This window comes from Varanus komodoensis, unplaced genomic scaffold, assembly GCF_004798865.1.
Source record: "Varanus komodoensis strain SLA01 unplaced genomic scaffold, ASM479886v1 scaffold11, whole genome shotgun sequence".
Taxonomy (NCBI): Eukaryota; Metazoa; Chordata; class Lepidosauria; order Squamata; family Varanidae; genus Varanus; species Varanus komodoensis.
Genome location: NW_025335317.1, coordinates 14,041,215 through 14,068,127, shown reverse-complemented (window position 1 = coordinate 14,068,127; position 26,913 = coordinate 14,041,215). Strand labels below are relative to the sequence as shown.

The window sequence follows — 26,913 nt, the reverse complement described above, 5'->3', positions numbered from 1 at the left end:
AGGATGTTGCCCACTTAGCAATGTAATCTCCATGTTAAGTGTTGGGCTGACACTTCTCATTTTCAGCACTTCCCCACCTCCAAGAACTTCCAGAAAGTGGAGCGATTGAACTGGTTTGTACAATAGTACTGCCTACTATGAGTAACCAGCCACGACATCCAAACCGTGCATATCTTCTGTAGGGTGGCTTCTTTTTCATAAACAAGCCACCTGAGAACCCACAGGGCTGTTCTTGCCCATGTTGGCTTGTCATGTTGTCAAAAACCAGCAGAGTGCTATCATTGCGAGTTGTTATATGAGTCAACGGAGGGAAAATTTTCACCAGTTTAAGGACTGGGAATTCAGTAGAGCAAAAATATTTGTCTGGGACACCTGTGTGGGACCTACAGTGATCACCACAGTAAATGCTTCAAAAAGGCACCACAAAAACTGCAAGTGAATATCTCCTCTTTCAGGTTAGCTAGAGATTCAAGGATGTGCTGAAAACATGGAGGGCCCTGATGTATGTCAGATCAGCCCTTAAAAATCAAAGGATTGGCTTGCTGTATTGTCCCCAGAACTGCCTTCAGAACACCTGCTTCTGTTGCCGTTTCCTCCTCACTGGTGCTTTCAACTGACAGCGAGGGCATTAGTCCATGCAAGTGTGCACAGATTAACTCATTTCCAGTCTTGCCTTATCAATCTGCTATCAACTTCACTTCACCACTCCCTTTGACAGCTGAAACGAACAAGGAAATTGAGGAATCCAAGACTATGCATATCAGATAGCTGTAAGTGTTCACTTTTGCACCTGTGAAAACCAAGAAGAAAATAAAGGAATTGCAAACCCTGTTGCACAATTCTCAGGGGCCAAAAAAAAAGTAAACTCCAAAGTGACTTCAGAGAGCAGCACAGACATTAATGGAGGGTCAGGCATTAGCTGCAGCCCAGGCAAGATGGCAAAGAATGGTGGGGGCTCCTGTTTTGCCAAGTGATTTGCTAACCAATCCCCACTAGATTCAGCCAACATGACAACCCATCATAATATGAGCAGTGAGGCTGGCTTGTTGCTTCAGAAAAGCAAAGCAAGGCACCCTGCATGAAGCGGTTTGGGTTCAGGTGGCATGATGACTTGCTGTGGCTGGTTACCCATCAGTGGTTGTCATGTTGTGTGAGCCAGGTCAGTGGAAAATAGGCAAGTACTGAGTGGCTGAAATGCATAAGGCAAGACACTGTTACGGCTTTCTAGAGTTCTGAAAATGTTTACGAAGTTAGTACGTTGTCTCTGGCTCAGAGTAACTGGCCCAAAGCCATTCAGTGAAGCACCATGGTTGAGTGGGGTCTAGAATCTGGATCTCCTAGATCCCCAGTCCAGCACTGTAGCCATATCAGCTGACACCTTGTTAACAGAATTCTGTAAGATGAAAATATACAGAATTACCATGAGACTGCCACAGACCCTTGGTCACATGGAAGAGTTTTCATTCATTGGAGTTCCAAACGGGGATAGCAGAATCTCTGACAGAATTAAATGAGTTCAGATTTTTTGGAGTCCACCCCACAGATTCTGCAGCTCTCCTAGGTCATGTTGAGCCTTTCCTCCCTCTTTGCAGAAAAATTCTCAAAATAGAAAACAACTGAGCAAGAATGTGCAAATCCTCCAGTAGAATAAAGCCTGAAAAGAAATGTTGGGGTTTGCACATTCCTGATTGATTTATGCAGCTTTGACAATGAGGATTTGTACAATTGCACATTTTACAACAGTGAGTAAAGAATTCCTATTTCCTGTTCATGTGCACTGCACTGAGCCATGGTTTAGTGTGATGTGCAAACACAGTGATTGGCTCACTTCAGAAGTTTTCAGTCCAGCAAACTATAGTTTGAGTCAGGAATAAGCAACAGACTCAAACAATCCATCCTTTTGCAAGATGGGTGTTTAGCTGACATAACAAGAATGTTACAAGGACAGGTGAGAGCCTTAATTTTTTTGTCCAATAAGTCAAACTTGAAAATAAACTCCTAGAAGCCTAGGATGGTGGAATTGCATGTTGCTTTTCCTAAGCAGGAACACAATGACAAACCAGGCTAGTTGATAGCGTTCATGTCATAGCATATTGATCCCCCCTCCTCCTCAGTAAAGAGTCAAGGATTTCTCAGATGCCTTTCATCATGTACCATGGGCACAAGTTGGGCTTGTAACTTGACTATTCATGTGCCTCAACCATACTTGCAAGATAAACTTTAATGCTTCAATCAGGATAACTAGGATAAGACTGGGCATGCACTCTTAAGATGTTTCTTCCCAATAAAACCAGGTACGATCCACTTTCTTTCAAAATAGTTTGCAAATTTATCACAGCTGGCAAAATATGCCAGTGTCGCAAAATTGGTAGTACTTTACCGCACCATTCACCATCTGGATCTGCTCTGTTAGATGACACCATGATGATGCATTGGCTGCTAAGGGAGTGTTTCATCGCATTCATTGCCAGTAAGTGTTATTTACTGATTACAGCTAATCATCTGAAACTCACAGAATGCCAGCTGAAAGCAAAACAAGGTCACAGCAAAAGGAGTAAAATCCTAAAAAGGGAACCCTTAACAAACTTAAAGGGAGCTAAATCTGGGGGGGATGGATGGTATTCAGCTGGAACTTCCTCCTCCATTAGCTCTGCTCCAACATAGAGGCCACATTTAAACCCATACTTAGAAGGGGGAAAGTAAAACAATTCATAGCTTTATACTGTCAAACCATTCTGTAGGCTGAGCTAGTGAAAAAGTCTGGTTATAAACAAAAATGGAAAGCTTCAGGTTGGGCTCAGGGTAAACTCAGGTTTTAGGGCTTATACAGAAGCTCACAAACTAAAGCTCAGAAGTAGCATCATTCCATTGTAAGAATGCTAGCTATCACTTAGTTTTAAAACACACACATCCAGCTATACACAAAGGAACTCAGCCTTTCCAAAATGTATCCCTTCACTAATCACCCTTTGTCTGTCCATGTCCCCTGCAAGGACCCATTAACTATTATGTTCTTGCCTGTCTAGAATCTCTCAGCTGGGGTTAGGGACAACTAGCCTACATTCCCATTTACTGGAAGCTAGTGCAGACCAGAAATTCAGCCACAGTCTCACTTTTCCAAGACTAGTTGACTTGGAACTAGCAGCACTTGGATGAACCTTCCTAAAACTATAAGGAAGCAGGCTTGCAAGGGAGTCGGCTCTTTGCAAAGAGCTCCACTGATGAAATATCAGTGTGCAAGCAAGTTAAACAGCCATGTAAGTTCAGCAACATGGCAGGTAGGCCAGGGCAAAGAACTCTTTCCTCATTTCTCATATTAAATAACTGTAAACTGTAAGTTAATAACTAGGTTTACCCCCTTCTTCCAGTAAACAACTTAGTTTTTGAGGCAAACAATCCCAATTACATAACAACAACCCAGTTATGAAGGTAGAAAGCCACCAGGGGTGTGGTGGCTATCCAGTGTATTGCACTGAGTTTCAGATATGACTCTCTGCCAGCTAGACAGAAATTGTGGGTGTGTGCTTCTGGAACAAATTCATTCCCTCAAAACCAAGGTTGCTGACAGAGGGGAAAAACAGCAGAGTAGTTGGCCAACAAGACCCTTGGGGACCAAAAAACAGTGTCCAAGTGACCCGGGTAACAGTTCCTCTGCTGTTATGAAAAATGGGGGATCTCAAAGTTAGGATGGCATCATTCTGAAGAAGGGACCCATTCCTTGGAAGATGGACATATATCCTCTCACACTAAGGATGTGTCTCCAGTGATGTTGGGTGTCTTGTGGCAGTTGGAGATTCAATCATTAGACACATAGCTGGCTGGGCTTGTGATGGGTATACAGATAGCATAGACAGTTGTCTACCTGATGCAAAAGTTGCAGATATCACTTACCATCTAGATAGCATTGTAGGTAGTGCTGGGGTTGAGGCATTGGTTGTGGTCCGTCTTGGTACCAGTGAAAGGGGCAGCATAGTTTGGATGTCCTGGAAAGTGGCTAGGATAAAATTCAGGATTGCAAAGCTGGATTTCTGTGAAATGGCACCCGTTCTAAACACGGGGACAGCTGAGGAGTCTTGATGAGTGGATGGGATGGTGGTGTATGGAGGAAGGGCGCAGATTTATTACGCGCTGAGGAACATTTTGAGACAAGTTAAACTTGGAGAAGAGGGATGGGTTCCACTTGAACTAAAATACAACTAGATGTATTTGAAACTTAACAGAAAAGAAAGTGTGAGAACACAGGTTAAACTGAACCCTGAGGGAAGCCAACAGGAGCTAGTACACATCCTAGAAAATGAAAAAAAAAATCTGATTGCCCGAACATATAAGGGAGGAAATGGCCTTGAGTGTATGCAGATAACCTCTCAAAAAGAGCTAAGTATGAAAATAGAAGCTGTACATGCTAGTCTGGAGAGAAACACTTTGTATAGGTGTTGCTGTGCAAATGCTAGAAGTCACCAAGCCAAAATAGGAGAACTGGACTGTCTAATTTGAAAGGAGAACCCAGATATAGTGGACATTTTGGAAACCTGGTAGCATGAGTACTACTGGGACACAGTCATATAGGAAGGAGAGGGAGGGGCACATTGGATGAAGTGTCACTCTGGACATCAAAGAGGGCATAGAAGCACTTTGGGGAACAATACATCCAAAACTAATTTAGTGCTAGGAACGCAGTAGCACAATCCCTGACCAGAACCAGCAAGGAGGCCTAGAAACAAGAGTGTTGTAAGAATGGGTGACTTCAGCTCCTCCCACCCTGACTAGATAAATTCATGTTCCATTTCTGACAAAGGGGTTACATTTTTCGGTGTCCTAAACAACTATATCCTGGAGCGGTAAGCCACAGAACTGACTAGAATGGAGGCAATCCTGGATTTCTAGGTTGGGTTTGTTTGTTTGTTTGTTTTGTTTGTTTGTTTAAAACATTTCTATGCCGCCCCATTCGCCGAAGCCTCAGGGCGGCTCACAACATAAAATTAAAATATAATACATTCAAAATATAAACAAATTAACAATATAAAATAAGTTGCCCTGGCCAGATAAAATAAGCAAATAATATTAACAATTAAAGTGACGTTTAAATAAAAAGGTCTTCGCCTGGCGCCAAAAAGCAAATAACGACGGCGCCAGGCAGACCTCTCTGGGGAGCCCATTCCATAGATTGGGCGCCACCACAGAGAAAGCCCTCCTCCGAGTACCTACCCTCCTAATTTCCTTCACTGAGGGCTCCCAGAGGAGGGCCTCTCCCGCTGATCTCAGGGGGCGGCTGGGCATATATGGACGTAAGCGCTCCTTCAGGTAACCAGGACCCAAGCCGTTAAGGGCTTTATAGGTCATCACCAACACCTTGAATTGGGCCCGGACTTCAATGGGAAGCCAGTGAAGCTGACGGAGAACTGGAGTCATGTGAACATAACGCCCTAGTCCCCGTCAGCAGCCTGGCAGCTCTATTTTGAACCAATTGAAGTATCCGGACTGTCTTCAAGGGTAGCCCCACGTAGAGCGCGTTACAGAAGTCAAGGCGGGAAGTCACCAGCGCGTGTGTCACTGTTGCCAGGCAGTGTTTATGTTGTTGTTGAACATTTGGGTGCAGTGACCACAGTGCCGTCATATTTAATATGCATCAAAGTAGAGGATTGCCAAAGATTGTCACATTCGACTTCAGAAGAGGAATCTTCACTAAAAAGAAGGAACTAGTAAAAGGGAAGTTAAAGGAGGAGTCAAGAGGGCTAAAACCCTTCAAAATGCCTGAATATTACTCAAAACTGCAGTAATAGATGCTGAGATAGTATGTATACCACAAGCTTGGACAGCAGCACCAAGTCCAAGTGCTCACCAACATGGTTACAAAGCTGTGTCTAGGAAGCTGTTGGAGAGATGAGGACTTCCTTCGGAAAATGGAAGCTTTGCACAAATGAATAGAACAAAAGGGAGCACAAGCTTATGAGGGAGATGCAAGCAGACAATAAGGAAGCAAAAAATCATTTTGAGAAGCATATTTTTAACAACATCAAGTCCAACTATGAATTCTTTATCAGTAGCAAGAAATTAGCTAGAGAGGCAGTTTGATCATTAGATGATAATGGAGTTAAAGAGGGTACTGAAGGAGAATAAGGGAACTGCAGAGCAGCTGCATTAATTATTTTCTCAGGAGAAGGTACAGAACAGATACCTGTTCCTCAGCTTAATGTATTCAAGATGGGATTCCACAGAACTAAGGCAGATAGTGGTAAGAAAAGATGAAATTCTGAACCACTTTGACAAGCTGAACATTAGTAAATCATTGGGTCCTAGTGGTATCTATCCTGGAGTTCTTTAAAAACAAAGTATGATATTGCTGGCCTTCTTCCAAAAATATGTAATGTGTTCCTAAGATCAGCACCTATACTACAAGGCTGAACAATGGCCAATGTAATATCAAAAGAACCCAGGTAGGTTCCAGGAAATTATAGGCTCACTCTGCTCATGCACACTCAGTCCCCAGCCAAACTCCTCACTTACTCATCCCCCTCTTTTACCCCTCCCCCTTGCTCTTTTGATACTTAACAACAGTTAAAGGAGCTCACTGATGGCACTTTAAATCAGTACGCCCCTCACCAAAGACTACTGAATGAACTTAGTCATGAAATAAAGGGAAGGTCCTCTTTAGGATCAGTAACTGGTTGAAGTACAGAAATAAATGATAAATTCTCCCAATGGAGGGATGTAAATAGTGAGGTTCCACTGGGGTTTCTACTGGGACCCACCCATTTCAACTTATAAATGAACTGAAATAAAGAGCAAGCGATTTCTAAAGTCAATAGCCCTGGGCCCCACCCACCATCAGTTTCCTCTAGCACCTCTTTTCCTGAACCAATATATACAGACCTTTTTAAAAATCAAGCTTTGGAAGGAATAAGCCGCATAAAGCACATTGATTTGTTCTATAGAAGAGTCCTTTTTGGAAACTGTGCCACATAATATACATTTAATTTAAACAAAGGGCAGAACTTGTTTGTTTTAAAACATCTCTTGTTTTGTAATCTCTCTGTACTATGATATGATATGAGATATCCTATCCTTGTGAAAGCCATTATCTGCACTTTCCAACTGTTCTCAAGTTGTTTTCATGTTAATTGACTCAGTCAAAGGTGGTGTTAAGTATAGATCTCTGGATAGATACATTACACACCTTCAGTTAAACAGATTTTCTCCTGGTGAATCAAAACCTACGCATAAAGTTTTAACTATGAGACTCCATCTGGCTTTTAGAGCAGAAGTAAGATGCCAATGGATTGTCACATCAGGATACTAATCTAATGTTTGATGTCACAGAAATGCTTTTGAAGAGCTGATGTGTTCATCAAATTAATTTGTTTTAAGCAGTCTTCAATGACTTCTAACTATGTGCTATGATATAGGTGATCATATACCTATCACTGTTGGTATAGGACAGTAAAAATAATTAAACATTTGAAACCAAGTGCATGGGCTGGAAAACATGGCTAATGGTGGTAATTATGGCATTTGTTTGAAACTGAATTGTAATTATTTAGAACCTAAGGAATAGCCCATTGTACATTATAAGAGACATTTAAATTGTTGCTTTACAAATCAACACAACTCCCCCATTCCTTCCTTTTCTACTTTTACAGCTTTCTTTTGTTTTCTGTTTTGTTCCCAAAATGGCAATTTTCTTTTATAACCTTTACTTCCCACTGCAATCTTTCTAAACCAAACTCATGATTTTTTTAAAGATTCTGATCCCTTTACCCAATCTTCAGCTTTCTTGCCATTTTTGGGGTTTGATGGCTTGTGCTTAATTTTCTTTTGCAAACTTTGCCCCATACCAGGCATCTTGCCACACCATGAAAAGATTTGAAAAACTGCATATGCTAATCGATATTGATATATGCATATTTAAAAATAGTAATTAGTATTTATTGAGGTTCAGAGAAGGCAAGACCAACCAATTTCCCATGCAAATCATCCCAAATAAATGGTTCATTTAAGTTATGATCCTACCCTCAGAGAACCCCAAATCAATAGGTTCTTTTGGGTTATAATTAATTTGCAATCACTGTTAGTAGGAGTGGGGAAACAACTCACAAATTATGGTGGGCAGTAAGGATATCTAAGTTTTTCTCCCAAAATAAGAACTCTTAAGCAAAATCAAGTTCCTACGAGGGGCGTTCAATGTATTCTCGGTATTGGGTTGGTTGATTTGCTATTGATGTGGGTAATTTAATTATTTCATTAGCTAATGGCACTATCTGAGGGTATACATGCAAATTTTTAAATAAGTGTGATCATTAGTTCCCTAGTAATCCTCAGTGAAAGATGACCATAATGACCGAGGCGACAATGTTGAAGAAAATCGAGCACTGCACTGTGATTAAGTTCCCTACAAAACAAGGAAAAAGTCAAAAAATCATTCACGAAGAGATGGTGGCTGTTTACCAGGACTCTGCACCTTCATTATCTACTGTTCAAAAGTGGTCAAGTGAATTTAAAAGGGGCAGAGAAAGCATTGAAGATGACCCTCGTTCGGGCGGGCCGGTTACTGCCACTACGAAAGAAAATGTGAAAAAAAAATGAGAAAGTTATATTGGAAGATGCCCAAATAAAAATCAAAATGTTAGCAGAGATGACAAACCTATCCGTTGGTACCATATTTACTATTTTTCATGACCATCTTAACCTTTCAAAGGTCTGTGCAAGATGGGTGCTGCGAATGCTCATGGTGCCTCAGAAACAAGTGCAAGTCGAGTGCTGTAGGGAGTTTTTAGTGCTCTGTGGTGAAGATCCATCAAGTATTTTTGACCGGATTGTTACTGGAGATGAAACTTGGGTTCATCACTATGACCCTGAAAGTAAGCAGGAGTCCATGCAGTGGCACAAAAAAGGTGCTGACCCTCTGAAAAAATTCAAAGTCACTCCATCGGCCGGAAAAATCATGGCCACAGTATTTGGGGACTCAAAGGGGATTTTATTAATCGAGTACATGAAAAAAGGTGAAACCATAAACGCAGCATCTTACACAACCACTCTGCATAATTTAAGAGAAGCAATTAAAGAAAAAAGGCGGGGAAAACTGACCGCAGGTGTGTTGCTTCTTCACGACAACGCGCCCGTTCACACGGCACGTGTTTTGAAGGCTGCTGTGCGAGACTGTGGTTTCGAAGAAATAAACCACCCACCCTATAGCCCGGACCTGGCCCCCAGTGACTACTACCTATTCCTGAATTTTAAAAAAAGATCTTCATGGAAAGCGATTTTCTGCCGATGAAGAGCTCAAGGTGGCAATTAACGCACATTTTTTATACAAGGAGGAAGGGTATTTTTTACAGGGAATTGAAAAGTTAATTTCTAGATGTAATAAGTGTATTGAAGTTATGGGGGATTACATTGAAAAATAAAAATTATTTCAATTTATTATTCCTTTTTCTTCTAGCGGATACCGAGAATAGATTGAACGCCCCTCATATGTTAATCTTAGGCTGAGTCTCGTTCAGCAAAAACATTTGTTTCATGTCTGTTGGACACTACAATGTCTGTTTAATAAGGAATTGAGTAATTCAGCTAATTTCTGGCAGTGTAATACAGATAATGCTTAATTTAAATACACATTTTGATAATATCCTGTAGTTACTTCTTTTTGGGAGGAGGTAATTATACAGAGAACTTTGGGCTGGAACAGTCTTAGTATTTACTAATGTATATATACTTCAAAATAAACTACTTCATAGAACTTAACAGATGGAAGCATGAATGGATTCTCCATATCCTTCAGATAGTTAAAAGACTAATATTATAGAATTGGAAGGACAAACTTTTATTTATATATATATATTTAGGGGGCTTCTATGCCACCCCATTTGCCGAAGCCTCGGGGCGGCTCACAACCATAAAGCCAAACTTAGCTCCAATAATGCAATGGACTGAGGACCTTACATTGCTTTCAGTATATGAACTTATGCCAACTTCAGTAGGATGCTTATTTGATCTGTCTTCATTGAAACCTATGTATAACCGCTTATAAACTTTATGCATTGTATTTATACATACATACACACATACATGTATTTATAGGCTGCCTATAATTGCGAAGTCCTTCCTAGACCGCTTACAGTACAAAATGGTTTTATACAAAACTATATATGAATATCAAAAAGGATATATTTTAAAAATTATTATTATATAATCTTCATGGGCACCATCCTGCAGGTGTGGTGCTGGGGACCCCTAGCATAGGGGGGTATGGCCATGGGATTTCTGTGCATGTACTCTTAAGACTTAAGCCCCTAGCTACTCCCTTTTTGAAATGACTCATAAATCATTCCAAATTCTTCCAGATGAACTTGAGTTACCTACTGATGATGAAAAGGAGAAATTGAGCTGTGTGTCATCAGCTTACTGATGGCAACACACTCCAAAACTCCAGAAGACCCCACTCAGTGGTTTCATGTAGATGCTGAATAACATGGGTGACAGAACAGACCACTGAGGAACTCCATGCTGAAGAATCCATGGAGCTGATCAATATGTCCCAAGTACCACCTTCTGGAGACACCCCTCCAAGTTCAAATGGAGCCACTGCAATGCAGTGTCCCCCACTCCACTCCCAAGTCAGTTGCCACAGAAGTGATACTACGGTTGATGGTATCAAAAGCTGCTGAGAGGTCCAGCAGTATCAACAAAGTCACGCTCCCCATTTCTCTCCAGTGGACAAATGCATCTGATCAGAATTTTTCAAGGAGGCATTTATGCCCATATTCATTAAGCTCATTAAAGTCCTCACTCCTCATCTGTGCACGCAAGCCTGGTGTCAACTGTCTCAATATTATACGGGATATTGTAGAAAATATGCATTATCATTAAATATCTAAACCCACTAGGTACTGTACAGAGAATCTAAAATAGTACAAAAAATAAATATGCAAAACCTTCCTGTAGTCTTACGCTTAAAACACATATATGCAAAATAGAACAAATGAAGGAAGATGGGAAACAATCAAGATAAGATGTACATGATAAACAGTTGGGAACTAGAACTCTAAAAAGGGTTAGAATATTTTTAAACAGTCATTCAAATAAGATCTTGAGCATTTATTCATATTATAGTTTCTAGGTATGCAGAACATATTTCCCTTAATGTTCAGAAAATGATCCCTTTGTCAAGATGGTTTCTTAAAACACTTTTACACAGGGAAAAAAGTTACGTGAAGTACAATATTAAGAAATCCATGAGGCTATTGCGACAGTATACAAAAATGTTAAATAAAGTTGTACATCAGGCTTGAAAGGGTTCAGAGGAGGACAACAAAGATGATTCATGGACTGACGACAAAGCCCTGTGAGGAGAGATCAAAAGAACTGGGCATGTTTAGCCTCGAAGAGAATTCTGAGGGGAGAGATGATAGCACTCTACAAATACTTGAAAGGCTGTCACAAAGGAGGAGGACAGGATCTCTTTCCAGCCATCCCAAGCGGCAGAACATGGAATAATGGGCTCAAGTTACAAGAAGTCAGATTCCATCTGGAAAGAAATTCTGCCTGTTAGAGCAACAATGGAACCAAAGGTCTAGGGGCTCTCCCACACTTAGAAGCATTCAGGATGCAACTGGGCAGCCATCTGAGAGGGAGGGTTTAACTTGGTGTCCTGCACTGAGCGCGGGGCAGGGGGTGGCTGAAGGTTGGACCTTGTGGTCTTTGGGCCCCTTCCAACTCTACTATTGTATGGCTGCAAGTTATTCTCAAAGCTTGTAATTAATTTTCCTTGCAGGTTCCTGATCACATTGATCAGTATTGCATTTCCCCCAAAATCATGAGTATTAGCATGCTATATTTGTAATTGCTGTGTAGAAGTTTATACCTTAGTGAAAAGTTTTTACCTTGGTGAAAAGTTTGAGTTCCTCCATTTTTACCAGTAAGAAGTTCGTATGTGGGTTTTTCCTAATAGTTACTTGCACAGTGATAACATTCTTAAAACACACACACAGTGTATAGGCTCCAGTATTGCTGAGAATAAAACCTAGATTTACTATGTAACAGAACAGATAACCTATGTTTCATCTTGGTCATAAAAACATTAACATTTGGTTTCTATGAAAACAATAAGATTGAGATTGCAAAACTGTTTTGATTGAAAGTAGTAATAAGCAAAGCAAAGATTTGACTAGTGCCTTTTTCCCTTGGAGTACAGACTATCTGGTCTAGAGAATTTTCCATCCAAGTTTTTTTCACTGATATGCATGTAGCCATGCAGCAGAATGGCAGACTGCCTGGTACAAGATGCTTTTAAAAACATGATGTTTATAGCACTTAGGTCATGTGTCTGCACTGCCTGCTAAATCTAGTTATATTTGAAGTAAGTTGATGCTGAAGCTGCAAAATCAGCTTACCACTTGTGCTCAAATTTCCTTTACTAGAACAATAAGTAGTTATAGTAAAAGTTACATTAATAAGTTAAATCGTTTTTTAAAAGTTATAACGATAAACATAGTGAGGTGAGACAGGAACTTTTTTAGGAGGAGGTGTGTGAGGAATGCAGGAATTTCTGTTGCATCTCAGGAAGCATCCATAATTTATACTATGGGGGGGGGGGGTGTGTGTAATTTATGTGCCAAAAGAATGTAACTGCAGAATGAGCAGAATATATGAGGGTTGATGGACTGATGCAATATAACCTTTGCAACCAAAGAAAACAAAAATCATAATAAAGGAACTGATGCAAACATCTTAACTTAAAAATTACTTTAAGCTTATTGTGTCGTAATGAAGCATGCATGTGAGTAGCAGGCATGTTGGAGGGAGCTGCCATCTTCTGTCTGTCTGGGAGCCAGAGAAAGGCCAGGTTGCTCCTGCCTGTGCATACAGGCATTTCAGCTGCTGTCTTTAGCCAAGAGCTCCCACACAGCTTGCTGGTCCCCTGCAGTCTTGCCCTACATTATGAGTGTGAAATAGAAGTCATGCTCTCACCTTTCACATGTTGAAGCAGCATGAACACAGGCTTCTCTGGATCTAAGCCATAAATTCTGCATTACTTCAATATGTTTGGGATGTGGCAATTTTAATTTGTGAACTTAGCTTAAACATTATTGAAAATATACACATAAGCTCTTTTCTGGTAAAGTTGTGTAAAATTGCAACTTAGTTGACTCTTTCCGTGGCAAAGGTTCTTTTTAAGCAGTGACACAAAATAACCTAGAAATTGCCATGCAGTGCTGCCTCTCAGCAAATTTATTCTCATTTATGGATCATCCCATCTTTGATCTTGTTCTTGCTTCTGCGCACCCATGGGAGAATATATTGAGTTTCAGCATCCTGCTTGAGAGATTTATGTATTTTGTTTTATTGTTGCAGGAGAAACAAAATAGCTGTGTTTAAGTTAGTAGGAAAGATAATGAGAAATAGCAAGTTATGGCAGTGGCAACATTACCATGCAAACTTGCACATCATTCCAACATCATATCTGTACATGCCTGTGGAAGAGCATTCTTTCATGTGTGCTAGACATCAAAACTATATGATGGGCTTTTTAAAAAAGTACACATTGGGAAATCTACATATGGCAGAACATTTGAGAGTTAGTGTGGAGGATAGGGAACCTGGAAAATCTAGGTTTTGATCCCTGCTTGATCATGAAACTCACTGGGCGATTTTGGGCCAGATATTCAATCTCAGCCTAATCCAGCCCACTGGGTTGATGTTGGGAGGATAAAATGCAGCGAAGGAGAACTATGTAAGCCACCTCTTGTGGGTTCCTCACAAGAGGAAAAAAGGATGTAGATGCAATAGAAGAAGAAACAACAGAAGAAAGCAACAATGACAGCATTAACATTTCACTTGTGATGGAATATCGCTTTGAACATAGCTTTTGACAATGTCTTCTCCAAAAGAGAGCCAGTGTGGTGCAGTGGTTAAGAGCATGGGACTGGGACTCAGGTGATCTGGGTTCTAGTCCCCGCTCGGCCATGGAGCCAACTGGGTGACCTTGGGCCAGTCACAGACTCTCAGCCCAGCCTACCTCACAGGGTTGTTGTTGTGGGGATAAGATGGAGGAGGAGAATGATGTAAGCTGCCTTGAGCCCTTTGTAGGAAAAAGGCAGGATATAAATCGAAAAATAAATAAAATAAATAAATGTGCCTTAAAAAGTAACCATTGTATAATGTGCAAGATCTCTTCCTATCATTCATTACAAATTTCCACTAAAATTGCTTCTTTCACCTGTTCCCTGTGTTTATGGTTTACCTTTTATTTGGTTTTAAATTGGGAACTGCTGGATTAATCCTGCCCTGTATGCAGAACAGTAGGTTGTCCTTCTGTCCTTTCTCATCCCTAGGAAAAGATTGAAGCAGAGTTACTAAACAAGAATAGTAGCAAATATTTTTCCTTGAGAGTTGTTCCCATTAATTTCATTTGGATTTAAAGCAAGTATGTTGATTGTGGCCTCAGTTAAGAATGATATGAAGGTAGAAGGAAGAACTTACAGCTGAAGCTATATACAGAACCTTGGAAATAACATGGAGAAAATAATATTGCTCTGTAAAAACCTATTCATTTTGGCTGTATAGATTTCTGTGGGACTTTACTATCAAAAGAGAAGTATCGAAATGCTAAAAGCAAAACTATACCTCAATAAAAGGATCTCATACGTTGCCTTTAAAATCATGGCTGAGTTCAAAATGTTTCTATATTTTCAAGCTGTATGCTGCTGTTGTATGTCTTGAAAGCAAAAATATATATGAAGGAATTCTTTGTTAATACTAGTTCTCATTTCATTTCTTAAATCATCCATCTCTAAGCAGCTAGTGGGAGCTGTTGTTAATTAGACCACAGATGGCAAGGACATGTGTTGCTGACCTCCATGAGAACTGCAAAATCTTCTTATCTTTATTTTTGAAAGGCTGCAGCTGAAATTAATGCTTAAAAATGCATACCCTGTATGCACTGAAAACAAAGACCCTGCTTTAACAAATCTGGATAGCCTGTAGCTCTGGATTTTTAAATGTTTTTGTTTGAATTTCAAATCTTAATTCTGTTTTACATTAGTGAATTTTTTGTGGATATGTTTATGTTCATAGTTACATTTGGTTTCCTTGCACTAGGATACGTTTTATGAGAATTGAATGTTTGTGTATGTGTGCATAATTCTTTTGACTTTTTTCATGATTAGGGTAACAGAAGTTGGAAGGGTGGAGCAAAAGCAGATCTGTGGAGGTGGAGGGAAAGGATGTGAAGATTAGGGCTATGTGGTCAACAGATTTGGAAGAGCGCCAGTGCTTTACAGAGTAAAGATACTTTATCCAACCCGAGTCTAGTATCTCAGCCTTCCTCTCTCCAGAGTTACCCTGCAAGGAAACTTGCCCCTCTTTTGCAGGGAATTGTGATTCTCAGGATACTGAATTCTAACCCAGAAACCAATTTCAGTGTTTATATAACGGGATTTACAAATAAGCAGAAAATTTAGGTTTCTCATAAAAATGTATCAAATAATGCTGCTATTGCTTTTAAGAAGCCTTGGATAGCATTGATGAGGGTCAGTGCATTCTGCATTATTTTGTAGAATTGTCTAGTTAAACTCTTGGTCATTATTCAAAATATTGTGTGTTGCTTTCTAGAAAGTTCTTTATACCATGTTTACTTGTTAACACAGGATCTCAATGCTAAATTTGTCAGATTTTTAAAAATCCTAGTATTCTATTGGAATTTTTTTTACTACTAATGGTATTAGCCTTAATCACTGCTATATGTTTCTTTATATGGGGAAGGACAGAAATGCGGAAAACTTACAAAAAGACTGTACATTTTAGAAAACCCCAAGTAGGAGTCTAATCTTCCTTTCTATCATCATGCAGAACATACCTGAAAACAGTTTGCTTTTCTTTCTTGACTTCAGAGCTTAAGCTGTAGAGCTTAACCAGTATGCCTTTTGATGCGATTTAATTTGCTGTCAAATCAGAGAATGTCACATGTGCATAATGATTCACCCATAATATTGTAACTTTATATTGACTTTGAGCCTGATTCTTCTCCTGTAGAAAACATACGATGTTACATACTTTCATAAACTTCTCTGCTGGTTTAGCAGCTTCTTGGAGAATGTAAACATATGCCCAAACATTTCTATTTAAATTGTAAGAGTTTTGGTTTACCATCACTTGTTAAACTCTGTTTCAGGAGAATCCATATACCAAAGGATTATTTACTCAGACTTAAAGTGCTGTCCGGGCCCACGCAACAGGCTTTGCACTTGTTCCGTGTCTTCACTTTAAGCCTCAGAGGTGACGCCTAAAGATTGGAAATGCAGCCCTGCTCTGTTCTTGCGCTGAATCTGACAGAGCACCATCCTGTGCCAGCAGCCACAGTGCTCGAGGCATTCTTTGCTGCAGTGCTTAGCAGTGCTGCTGCTTGTCCTTCACTGCTAGTCTTTTTATTTCACCCTCTGCCTCCATGAGAAAGCTGCTGCAAGGTGAAGAGCTGCACTCAGCAGCTGTTGCACTGGGTCCCAATTGCCCCCCCCCCATTTATATCCAGCGTGTGATGTGAAAGACCCAAGGTCAACATCTTTCTAATTGCCCCTTCCCCTCCTCCTCCTGCAAGTCTTTTAGCTCTACTCTGAAGTAACTGTTGCATAAACTTCTTTTACTCCTGCAAAAGAGTGCCTAGGATTGCAGCCCTGGTGGCTCACCCATTTTCAGAAGGGGAAGGAAGAGAAGGCATTGCTCATTTGGGGGAAGAGGTACAAGTATGGAGAGCTAGTTTGCTGTGATAGTTTCCTTCCCTTCCCCCCACATTGCTTTTGGTTTTGAGAAAGATAGCTGGGATGTGCCTCAGTGGACTTCAGAGTACCTGTACAGCCCTAGCAGATGCAGTCTTTTATTTTAAAATAAAATAATCTTAGATTTTATGAGATGCATCTTAGATTTTAGCTTTGTGCATTGTAAGGAGGAGGCTAGCATGGTTTCCTTTCTATTTTTTGACAGTAAAAAGGGTTATCCCACTATTGGTTTAATAAATCATAGGCCAGTGTGAGTTTTGGAGAAGGCTGGCTATATAAATTTTGTGTGTGTGTGTGTGTGTGTGCACACACTCATGTATTTATTTGTTTTTTACTCCACAACATTAGCCAGAAGGCTCCCTGCGCTGGTTACAAGATTATGTATACAATAAGCTGATAAAAGCATATATGTAAGAATAGTTTATTTTCTTTGGGTGTGTGTTTGAATGTTCCTGCTGCACATACTGTCTAGAGATGGGAACATGAGGCATCTGATGGGTCACTGTGGTAGCAGAATGCTGGACTGGAGAAGACTTTGGTCTGACCTAGCACAGCTCTTCATACATCATTAACGTGATCCTGCTTCTTGAGTTATATCCTTGTTATGGATGCACAAATAACAGGCAAGAATGATAGGAACAATGGGATAGTTTATTTCTTGGGAGGTGAAAATACTTTAAATGATCCTTTCCCACACTTCCACGCATCAAGATAAAGTAACTTTTGCACTTCTTTGTTCTGGCTTAATTTTAAGAGGAAGTTACTGTTGTGGCTGTGAGTTGGCAAAAGAAGCCATCGCCTCTGTAGGGAGACTGAGCCAGTGTCAGTTGTTTCCTGAAGTGCTGTAAGAGTGGCAAGAGGTCAGTCGCCCAGGTTCAGATGACACAACAGTCCACCATGGGCAGCCACCTTGTGGGAAGTGGTCCAGGTTTGCACAACATGCCAGTCCACCATGGCTAGTCACCTGGACTAGTTGTGTTATATGAACCCAGGCACTGACCCCCCCCTTTCCTGCGTGTGCACACACACCGACTTCCACTTGAAAAACATTGACATTTTGACTTATTTGAAAAGCTGGTCCCTTTCTTTCTTTCCTAACCTGCCCCAGTCACTATAAGACTCCCTGAATGGGTTACAGAAAAAAAATACAAAATAAAATGCAAAATAGAATAAAGTGGAGATTAAAATCCAATATAAAATGGCAATTACAAATAAGAAAATATTAAAACCAATATAAAATGCATCACAATAAAGACATACCCATAGTTAACATGCTACTAAAAAGTTAATTAAAATACCATTGAAATAAAAAGGTTTTCGCCTGGTGTCTAAGACTATAAGGAATGCGCCAGATGAACCTTGCTGGAGAGCTCATTCCAAAGTCGGGGTGCCACTGCAGAAAGGGCCCTTCTTCGTGTTACCACCCTCATTTCCTGAGGAGGGGTTTCCTTCAGAAGGACCTCCGATGCAGATCTAAGGTGCCAGGTACGTTCATATGGGAAGACGTGCTCCTTTAGATACCCTGGTCCCAGGCTGTTCAGCGGTTTAAACACCAGTGTTAACACCTTGAATTGGGCAAGGACCTCAACTGGGAACCAGTGAAGATGGTAGAGGACTAGATTTATATGATCATATCTGCCATTCCGCATTAACAATCTGGCCACCCTATTCTGGACCAGTTGAAGCTTCTGGGCTGTGTTTAAGGGAAGCCCCACATAGAGCACCTTGCAGTAATCCAGACAAGAGGTTACCAGTGCATGGATAACTGTTGCCAGGTCCTTTCCGTCCTGATATGGTTGTAGCTGGAATATCAGCTTGAGCTGATAGAAGGCATTCCTGTCCACCAAATCCCCCTAGAATTCCAGGAATAATTCAGGGGTCCAGAAGCACCCCCACGCTGCGAACCCTGTCCTTTGTGGGGAGTGTGACCCCATCCACGATAGGCAAAATATCACCCATCTGAACAGACAGATACCCTACCAAAAGTATCTCCATCTTACCTGGATTAAATTTCGGTTTATTAGGCCTCATTCAGTCCATTATCGAGGCCAGGCCCTGATTCAGAATATCCACTGCCGCACCTGGGTCTGATGGAAAAGAAAGGTAGAGCTGAGTGTCATCAGCATACAGATGACCTCACCCAGCAGTTTCATGTAGATGTTAAAAAGCATGGGGGATAAAATAGGACCCTGTGGAACTCCATGGCATGGGTGCCATAGCCCATAGCAATAATCCCCCAGCACCACCTTCTGAACCCAGCCAGTCAAGTAGGAGTGGAACCACTGCAAAACAGTGCCCCCTACTCCCAACTTTACTAGTCTGTCCAGGATACCATGGTCAATGGTATTATTTATTTATTTGGAATTCTTATATGCCACCCCCTTCGCATGAGCCTCGGGGTATCCAAAGCTCCTGAGAGGTCTAGGAAAACCAACAGGATTGTTCTCCCCTTGTCTCTCTCTCCTGGCATAGGTCATCCCATAGGACTACCAGGGCAGTTTCCATTCTGAATCCAGGTCTGAATCCTGATTGAAATTGATCAAGATGGTCCATTTCATCCAAGAGTGTTTGGAGCTGGCCAGCCACCACCCACTTGAACACCTTGCCCAGGAAGGGGATATTAGTGACTAGTGTATAATTGCTCATGGCCCCCAGGTCCAAATTGGCCTTTTTTGGGAGTGGTCAAATAACAGCCTCTTTCAGGGAGGCTGGGAGCACTCCTTCTCTTAATAAGGCATTCACAGCCTCCAGAACCCAGGGGCACACCCCGTCTGTAGTTTGCATATGACCATCCATGATGGGCAAGGTTCGAGCATACAAGTAGTAGGCCGAACCAATCCAAGCACCTTGTCCACATCCTCAACAGGTGAAACTCATCCAATGAACTTGGATCAAATGGTGCACTGAATGCCTCAGCAGAGGATTTGCATCGACCATGGAATCCAGCCCCTGACAGATCCAAGCTATTTTATCCTCAAAGCGCTGTTCAAATTCCTTGTGGGCCCCTGAGAGTTCCACCAGTTCTTTTACAGGGCCAGTTTGTAAGAGTCCCTGAGCCACTCAGAACAGCTCTGCTGGACAGCACGGGGAAGATGACCTGGAGGTGGAAAAATAAGGTTTCTTCACCACCTTCACCGCCATGGCGTAGGCTCGATAATGAGCTCTAAGCCATATTCAGTTGAATTTATCACGAGCTTTTCTCCATCTGCACTCCACACATCTTCCCACCCTTTTCTTCATCCTCAGCTCCAACGTATACCATGGGGCTGTACAGGGTCCACCTTAGGGAAGAGGATGCTGGGGTGCCACAAACTACTTCTGAAACTTTTCTTGGTTTCACTAGCAGTTTGCCTTGCAGTCTGAGCAGCTGCCATAAAAGAAATGCAAGTTCATAACCCCTTCAGGCTCATAGAATCAGGTTATTTGTAATTAGCAACTGTGGTTATAAGTACAACCAGGGACTTAGCGAGACAGTTTACGGAGGTCTTAGTCAGCATGCTTTGCCGCCTGTGTTGTCTTTACAATTCAGTGGTGATGACAACAGGAAGCAGGTTTTTACAGTCATCACGCCACATTTGAAGAACCTCCTCCTAGAAGGAACTGAAACATAATCCAGGAAAGGCAGAACTACTGGTGATTGGGGGATTAGTTGCTTCAAAAATGCATGTATCGCTTCTACCTTAGACAGCATGGCTACTGGTCAGGAACGCTGGGAGATGTAATTCCTGACAACTGGAGGGCACCAGCTTAAGAAAGTTGCTTTAGGAACATAAAATTTACTGCAGGTAACTTGATTGCTCATCAAATTGCCATTAAAATTTTTAAAAAAAATGTTAAGTAAATTCAGTAAATTTGTGAATCCTCTTTGAATAAATTATATTTTTAAATTTATTATACCGAACAAGATAATTTTATTAGCAAAGCAAATTACATGTACCGTATATTTAGATTTCTGTCCGTTCAAGGGGAATTTCAACAAGTATTCCCTGGCATATCTAAAGCATCCTAGAACTCGGAGGAAGTAGGAAGAACTGGAGACAAAAGAAGACTGGTGAACAACATTTGTTCTTGCTTGTAAGCTAGTTTAGGTAAATTACTTAAACTGTTAGGCTTGTGGGATGGAATTTCAGGAAATCTGGGGGAAAATCTATTGAGATTTTATTTTGCAGGAAAAACTAGCTCCCCTATTAGGAATGATGCGCAACCATATTTCATTTTAGAGATTGTAAGCAATTTCAAGTTGTTAGTTGAAGAGTAACGTTTTATTCTCATTTGTAAATAATTTCCCTATGTAAATAATTTGTTTGAAAGGTTGTCTTTTGTGCTGATGTCACTCCCATTCCTATGCCATAGCAATTCAACTACTGATTTACATTTAAATAGAAGCTTATTCTAGTGGCAAAAGGTTTTATAGCTGAGGTGACACTTTCTAGCAATGAAGTCTAATTAGAAATTTTAGTAAAAACTGGCAATGAGTTCAGTAGACCCAATTTTTAAAAAAATTGTTGGACAACTCACCTGATGTTCTAATGCATCTCATGGCAGTGGTGGGGTAACCTACATTCAGAAACTTAATGCTCTGTTGAGTAAATTGGGAAGCAGGGGTGTTCTACCTTGCCACAAATACCCTTGAAAAGGATACAATTTACACTTAACAAAGGTGGATTTGGCTTCCCAGATCTTGCTTCATAGTCTCTTTTGATTATCTGGTCTTGAATGGAAAAGGGAACTGGGCATCCTATTTTGCATTAGCAATTGATTGCCTATTTGGTGTCTGTATTTAAAGCAGCAGTAAACTTCAGATAACGTTTTATTCCACAAAAGCTAACATTCTGTGTGTATGAGATGACATGGCGTCTTTTAAATAAGGGTTTTCTAAGGCAGCTAATTGTTAGAGGTATAACATAGCTAATGCTTTGTTTAATCATATGGTTTTGCAATGTCCGGCAGTTGCCTCTTTTTGGGAAGAGGTTGTAACAAAGATAAACTTTGCACTCAAGTGCGCTTTAATATTTACTGATGCACATACTTAAATTATCTACCTTCTTCTTGGAAGTATACTCATGGTCAGCATAAATGGATTACCTGTACACTTTTGATAACTTTAAGCCTTTAAAGATCCTGAAAAGAGCTTTGTCATCCATCAGAGAACCAAACTAGATGTGATACGCATTCTAGATATGAAAAGGAACTCAGAAGAGAAGAGGGTTAAACCTTCTCCCTTCCCCTTCACTGCACTAATTTGTTTTAAAATGTAAGCAGTTAGCTTCCAGCCCAGCTTATTTCCAGTATTCAAAATGTGCTAGGAGAAAATTGTTCAAAGCACCAGAGCACAGCAAAGTATAGTGGGGGTTCTTTTTGTTTCCATCCCATATTCACTTTCTTTCAAGGAAAAGATTCCATCTCCATTTTATATGTGAACAGGGCAGCTGTGCAGTTATGATATACGTGGCTACTCAGCATGTATGTTGGCCTCTCACTTCTTTAATTGTGCAAGAGTAAACATTTTAGGAATTTATTTCTTTGAGTAAGAAAACTCAGTGAAGCTGTTCACACAGCATGACAGCCCACTCTGGGTCACCTATTATCCAGAGTTGTTTAACTCATATTCACATAACCCTGTCATAAACCCACACTTGCAAGGTTCACATAATATGAGAAATGGTGAACGCAGTGGTGGCTGGGTGCATATCATTTGAAGTCTCGCATAACCCTAAGCTGGACCATGGCTCCGTCTCTCTCTCTCTCTCAATTCAATTATATCCCTCCTTTTTCTTTTTTAAAGAACACAACATGTTTTACATTATTCTCCTCCTGCTGCACTCAGTCTTTCCCCACCAGAACAACCCTGTGAGGTAGATTATGTGGAAGTTGTCTAAAGTAACAAATTGCATGCCAGATCTTAAAAAGAAAATCTAAATTTGACAAATGAGAAAGAAGCACTAGCAACAAATTTTGTGTTGTGTGCCATCAAGTCATCTCTAACTTACAGCAACCCTATGCATGAAATCCTTCTAAAATGTCCTTTCCATGACAACCCTGCTCAGCTCTTGTAAACTCAAGGCTGTGGCTTCCTTTATGGAGTCTCATATCTGGTCGCCTTTTCCGTAGTGTGATTGTTTCTCAGGCTTTACCCAAGTTATGACAGCCTTGGTTTTGTCAATTTTGCTTCCAGGGCAAGTCCTGGTTTGATTGATCCAGGACCCATTTGTTTGCCTTTCTGTTGGTCCAGGGCATTAACAAAGTTCTCCTCCAGCACAGTGTTTCCAATGTATTAATTTTCTTCCTGTCAGCTTTCTTCACTGGCACCTCTACATAGTTAAATGTTTTGATACTATAATGCTTACTCAAGCACATGTACATGCTTTTGTTTTTGGTTTTTTAAGGTTGATATGATATCCTGCCATAATCGTAACATTCTTCCCTCTTATGGATTGCAAATTAAATCATTAATATTGCACTGACAGATTATCCTTTATGATGTAAAATAAGACACCTTGAGATAGTGGAACAGATCAGGCTATAAAAATAGCAAAAGTGAAACAAACATGTTCTGATAGAGTCGCTATAGCTCTTGTTATTTATACTAATTTGTTAATACTATGGAAGTGTTCTGCTGCTCTTTTAGTTCTTAAAATATCAGTCTTCTAAAGTGCAAAGATAATCCTCCCCAAACACTAACAGTTTGTCAGCTGTGAGCAAAGCAGATATGCGTGATCTTACACTGTTGCTCTGCCCTTTTCATCTCCTACTTAAATTTGCTTCCCCCCCCCCTTGCATCTGACCATTGCTGCAGTGGTAAAAATCAGAATTCCAGTCTCTTTGCTTCCGAGTATGACACAGATCCTCAACTAAACATTCCAGATTTTTCAAAAATCTCCTTGATCCAACCACACAATACACTACAACAAAAGAAATATGTACAAGTTCAGATTGGACAGTGTCAGAATCTTGCTTTTTAGTAGTACATTTTGGGATTTTAGAGTGATATTTCATGTTCACTTCTATATGATTGGTGTGTGTGCGCATGAGAGAGAGAGATTCTGCTGTTCTGATGCATCCATGAAGGAAATGGTTTAGTAGAGAGCCAGTGTGGCGTAGTGGTTAAGAGCATGGGACTGGGACTCGGACGATCTGGGTTCTAGTCCCCACTCAGCCATGGAGCCAACTGGGTGACTTTGGGCCAGTCACAGACTCTCAGCCCAACCTACCTCACAGGGTTGTCGTTGTGGGGATAAGATGGAGGAGGAGAATGATGTAAGCTGCCTTGAGTCCTTTGTAGGAAAAAGGAAGGATATAAATCGCAAAATAAATAAATGCCAAACCAGCTATGCTGAGGTCATATTGTTGCTTTAGTATTAATAATCTAGAGATTTAGGTACACAAACTATCCAGCTATTCTGAAGTGGAGTTATTTGGAGCTATTGTGAGCATGCATGGAATGGAGAAGCAGCCGTGTAAGCATTTGATGACATGCTTGGTCTGGAAGGGTGGTAGGAATCAAATATTTGGGGCAAATTCTGTCACTTACCTGAAATTGTTTTTCAGATTGCAGTATTTTCCTTAATCTGTTCAATTTTGGGAAATAATCGCCATAAAATGCTGAACGTATGTAACATGGGATTCTTCTTAATTTCTGCTTCAGGACGACATAGACAGTTTAAACCCAGTTCTCAGGGACAACCCACAGCTTCAGGAGGAAGTAAAAACCTGGGTGAAGGAGCAGAAGGTGCAAGAGATTTTTATGCAAGGTAATTTTGAGGGTTCTTTCTTTTGCTGATGATTGGATGAAACAGTATATTGCAAGTTGATATTTGCATTTGTTTATGAACCTCAGTAAGCACAGGTGCATTGATATTTCTGAATCTTTTTTAGTGTACAGTTATTTAGACCAGAAGTTCAGAAATTTAATTGGCTATTTTTCCTGATGTTTAAAGGGATGTTTTCAAAAGTCATATATAATCATGCAGATCACGAATACTTTCTAGTTATTTAAACCACCAGATCCTTTTCTTTCCTCCTTGTGAGTATGTAAAAAGCAATTTGAAGCTGAATGCTGGGCGGTGATACCATAAAGAAGGCAAACATTGAGTATGCAGGAGCACTAGACTAAACACTGAGTCTGCAGGACCAACTTTTTATGTATTAAAACTAATTATTACATCATTATATACTGTAGATAATGACACATTCTCCACGCTGACAGATCTTGTCATTAAGCATGATCTGCAGGGACTGAACATACTTTTTCAATTGACCCAATTCCTTAAAAAGAACCTAATCAGAACCTGCTGGATCAGTTCAAGCATTTGCCTAATCCAGCTTTCCCAGCATGAATTCCCCTGCCAAGAGGACTGTGCCTCTCACCCAGTGCTCCAGAAAGTCATGCTGGCTGCTCATTTGCTGAGCCAAGAGCAGCTAGAACAGCTGCCTGGAGCACCACCCAGAAACTCTCGAAGTACTGCATAAGGTGGGTAGACTGTTCAAGAAGCCCTGGCCGGCATGGCTCGCCAGAGTCCCTGGCCCATGCCGTGCTGTGGGGAGACCTTCCTCATGGCAAGGCATTGGATGGAAGGCAGCCCAGCAGATGATCTGTCCTGCCACGACACAAGCATCCTTCGAGGCCACTTGCCCACTGATGGCTCACTGTAAGGAAGGCTTAGGTGAGGAGAGAGGCCTACCATCAGGGGGAGGAGAATAGCAGCTGCTGCTTGAGAAGGTCGCAAGTGGAGGATGCTGCAGAGAGAAAAGGGGAAGGAAATAGGTGGTCACTGTGTAGGAGAAAAGCAAGAGCAGCAGCTGAGCGGAGGCAGACAAGGGGCAGCCACTGTTGCTTTGTGGGGAGGAAGAAAGTGGTTCATTGTTGGGGTGAGGAGAGTGAGAAAGCGATGGTTGCCATCTGAGCTGTAATTTAAATGCAATGAACTGATAGCATTAGAGAGAAACACCAATGCAAGGGTGTCCAAGGTCCTAAAATGCAGCATATCCAAACATCCAAGAGTACGGACAAATTATGACTTGCTGGAAATAGCCATGATATTCTCCTAGCCAGTTACCACTATTTAAATATCAAATTTTATGATATATTGCTTTGTGCAGCAAAATGTATTTGATACCTTGGTTTTTTGAAAGGCTAGTTTTAAATGATTGTGATTCCCATTCCTTCATCTGTTAATTTCTGTACCCCAGCTACACCAGGTACTAATTTCTGTATTTCTCCTTTTGCCCTAGCATTTTTATACTGGCCCATGCTGCCAAAACTGACCCTTAGGTCCTACGTTTCCTATTTGAACTACCACATCTGTTTTTCTCATACCGTATAATATCCACCTCAGCCATAAGCATTGGTATTGCTGATAGTTGTAATCAAATGTAATCACTAGTAGTACTAGCTCTTCATTAGTTTATTTGCAGACCTTCTTCCATGTATTCAGAGTTCATAAGACAGTTCTATTTTTATCCTGGAAAGTTGGGATCTGACCTGTGAAGTAGTAATTTGTCCAAAACATTTGTGTGATACAGTAACGAAGATTTAGTGCATCAGCCACATGATAGGTTATGTACAGGTGTTAGAGATGCGAGTTATGTATATAAACTGTAATTCCTTTCCTTAAATTCATCCTCTCAGCCCCCAAAATATACTATTATTTATATTGTCTGTTCTTTGAAAAAAATGCAAGCCACTCAGAACCCGAAGGATAGAATATGATATGAATCTAATAATAACCTACACTGTGTGTTCAGTTTTTCTACAATGTGATTTGTGGACCTCACTATGCTTAATGAATACAAAGAGTTGATCAATTATTGTTAAAGTTCTACTCTGATTTAGGTCATCAGTCTCTTCCCTTTCTTATCATTTCATTACGGTGTCAAATGCAATTTTTAGAACACAGTTCAGAATTAATATGTTTGAAATATTTACACTAGGATGGGCAAGGGATAGGCCTTGTGCGGTCGCTACCGACCCCCAAAATTGCCAAAAAAAGTGTTCATTTTTTAAAGCATCTCTGGAGTGTAAAGGTTGAAGACTTTTTAACCCTTTTGGTACTTCCTGGTTATTATGGAGCATAAGTAGGGTCAAAACTAGTTTGAAAACAAACTTATAGTATCACTTTTAGCACCTTGTATCTGCCATTAAAAATAA

General features: G+C 40.6%; 1 protein-coding gene across 2 annotated transcripts in view; it reads left to right on the top strand.

The window, feature by feature from the left end:
• The window catches only part of JMJD1C (jumonji domain containing 1C), a 69,297-nt gene that overhangs the window by 7,642 nt on the left and 34,742 nt on the right, over positions 1 to 26,913 (top strand). For both annotated transcript variants that reach the window (XM_044420405.1, XM_044420406.1), the window contains exon 3: positions 24,412 to 24,517. In XM_044420405.1, coding sequence (XP_044276340.1) covers positions 24,511 to 24,517 — 7 coding nt within the window. In that variant the 5' untranslated portion in view covers positions 24,412 to 24,510. The remainder of the gene's footprint in view (positions 1 to 24,411; positions 24,518 to 26,913) is intronic.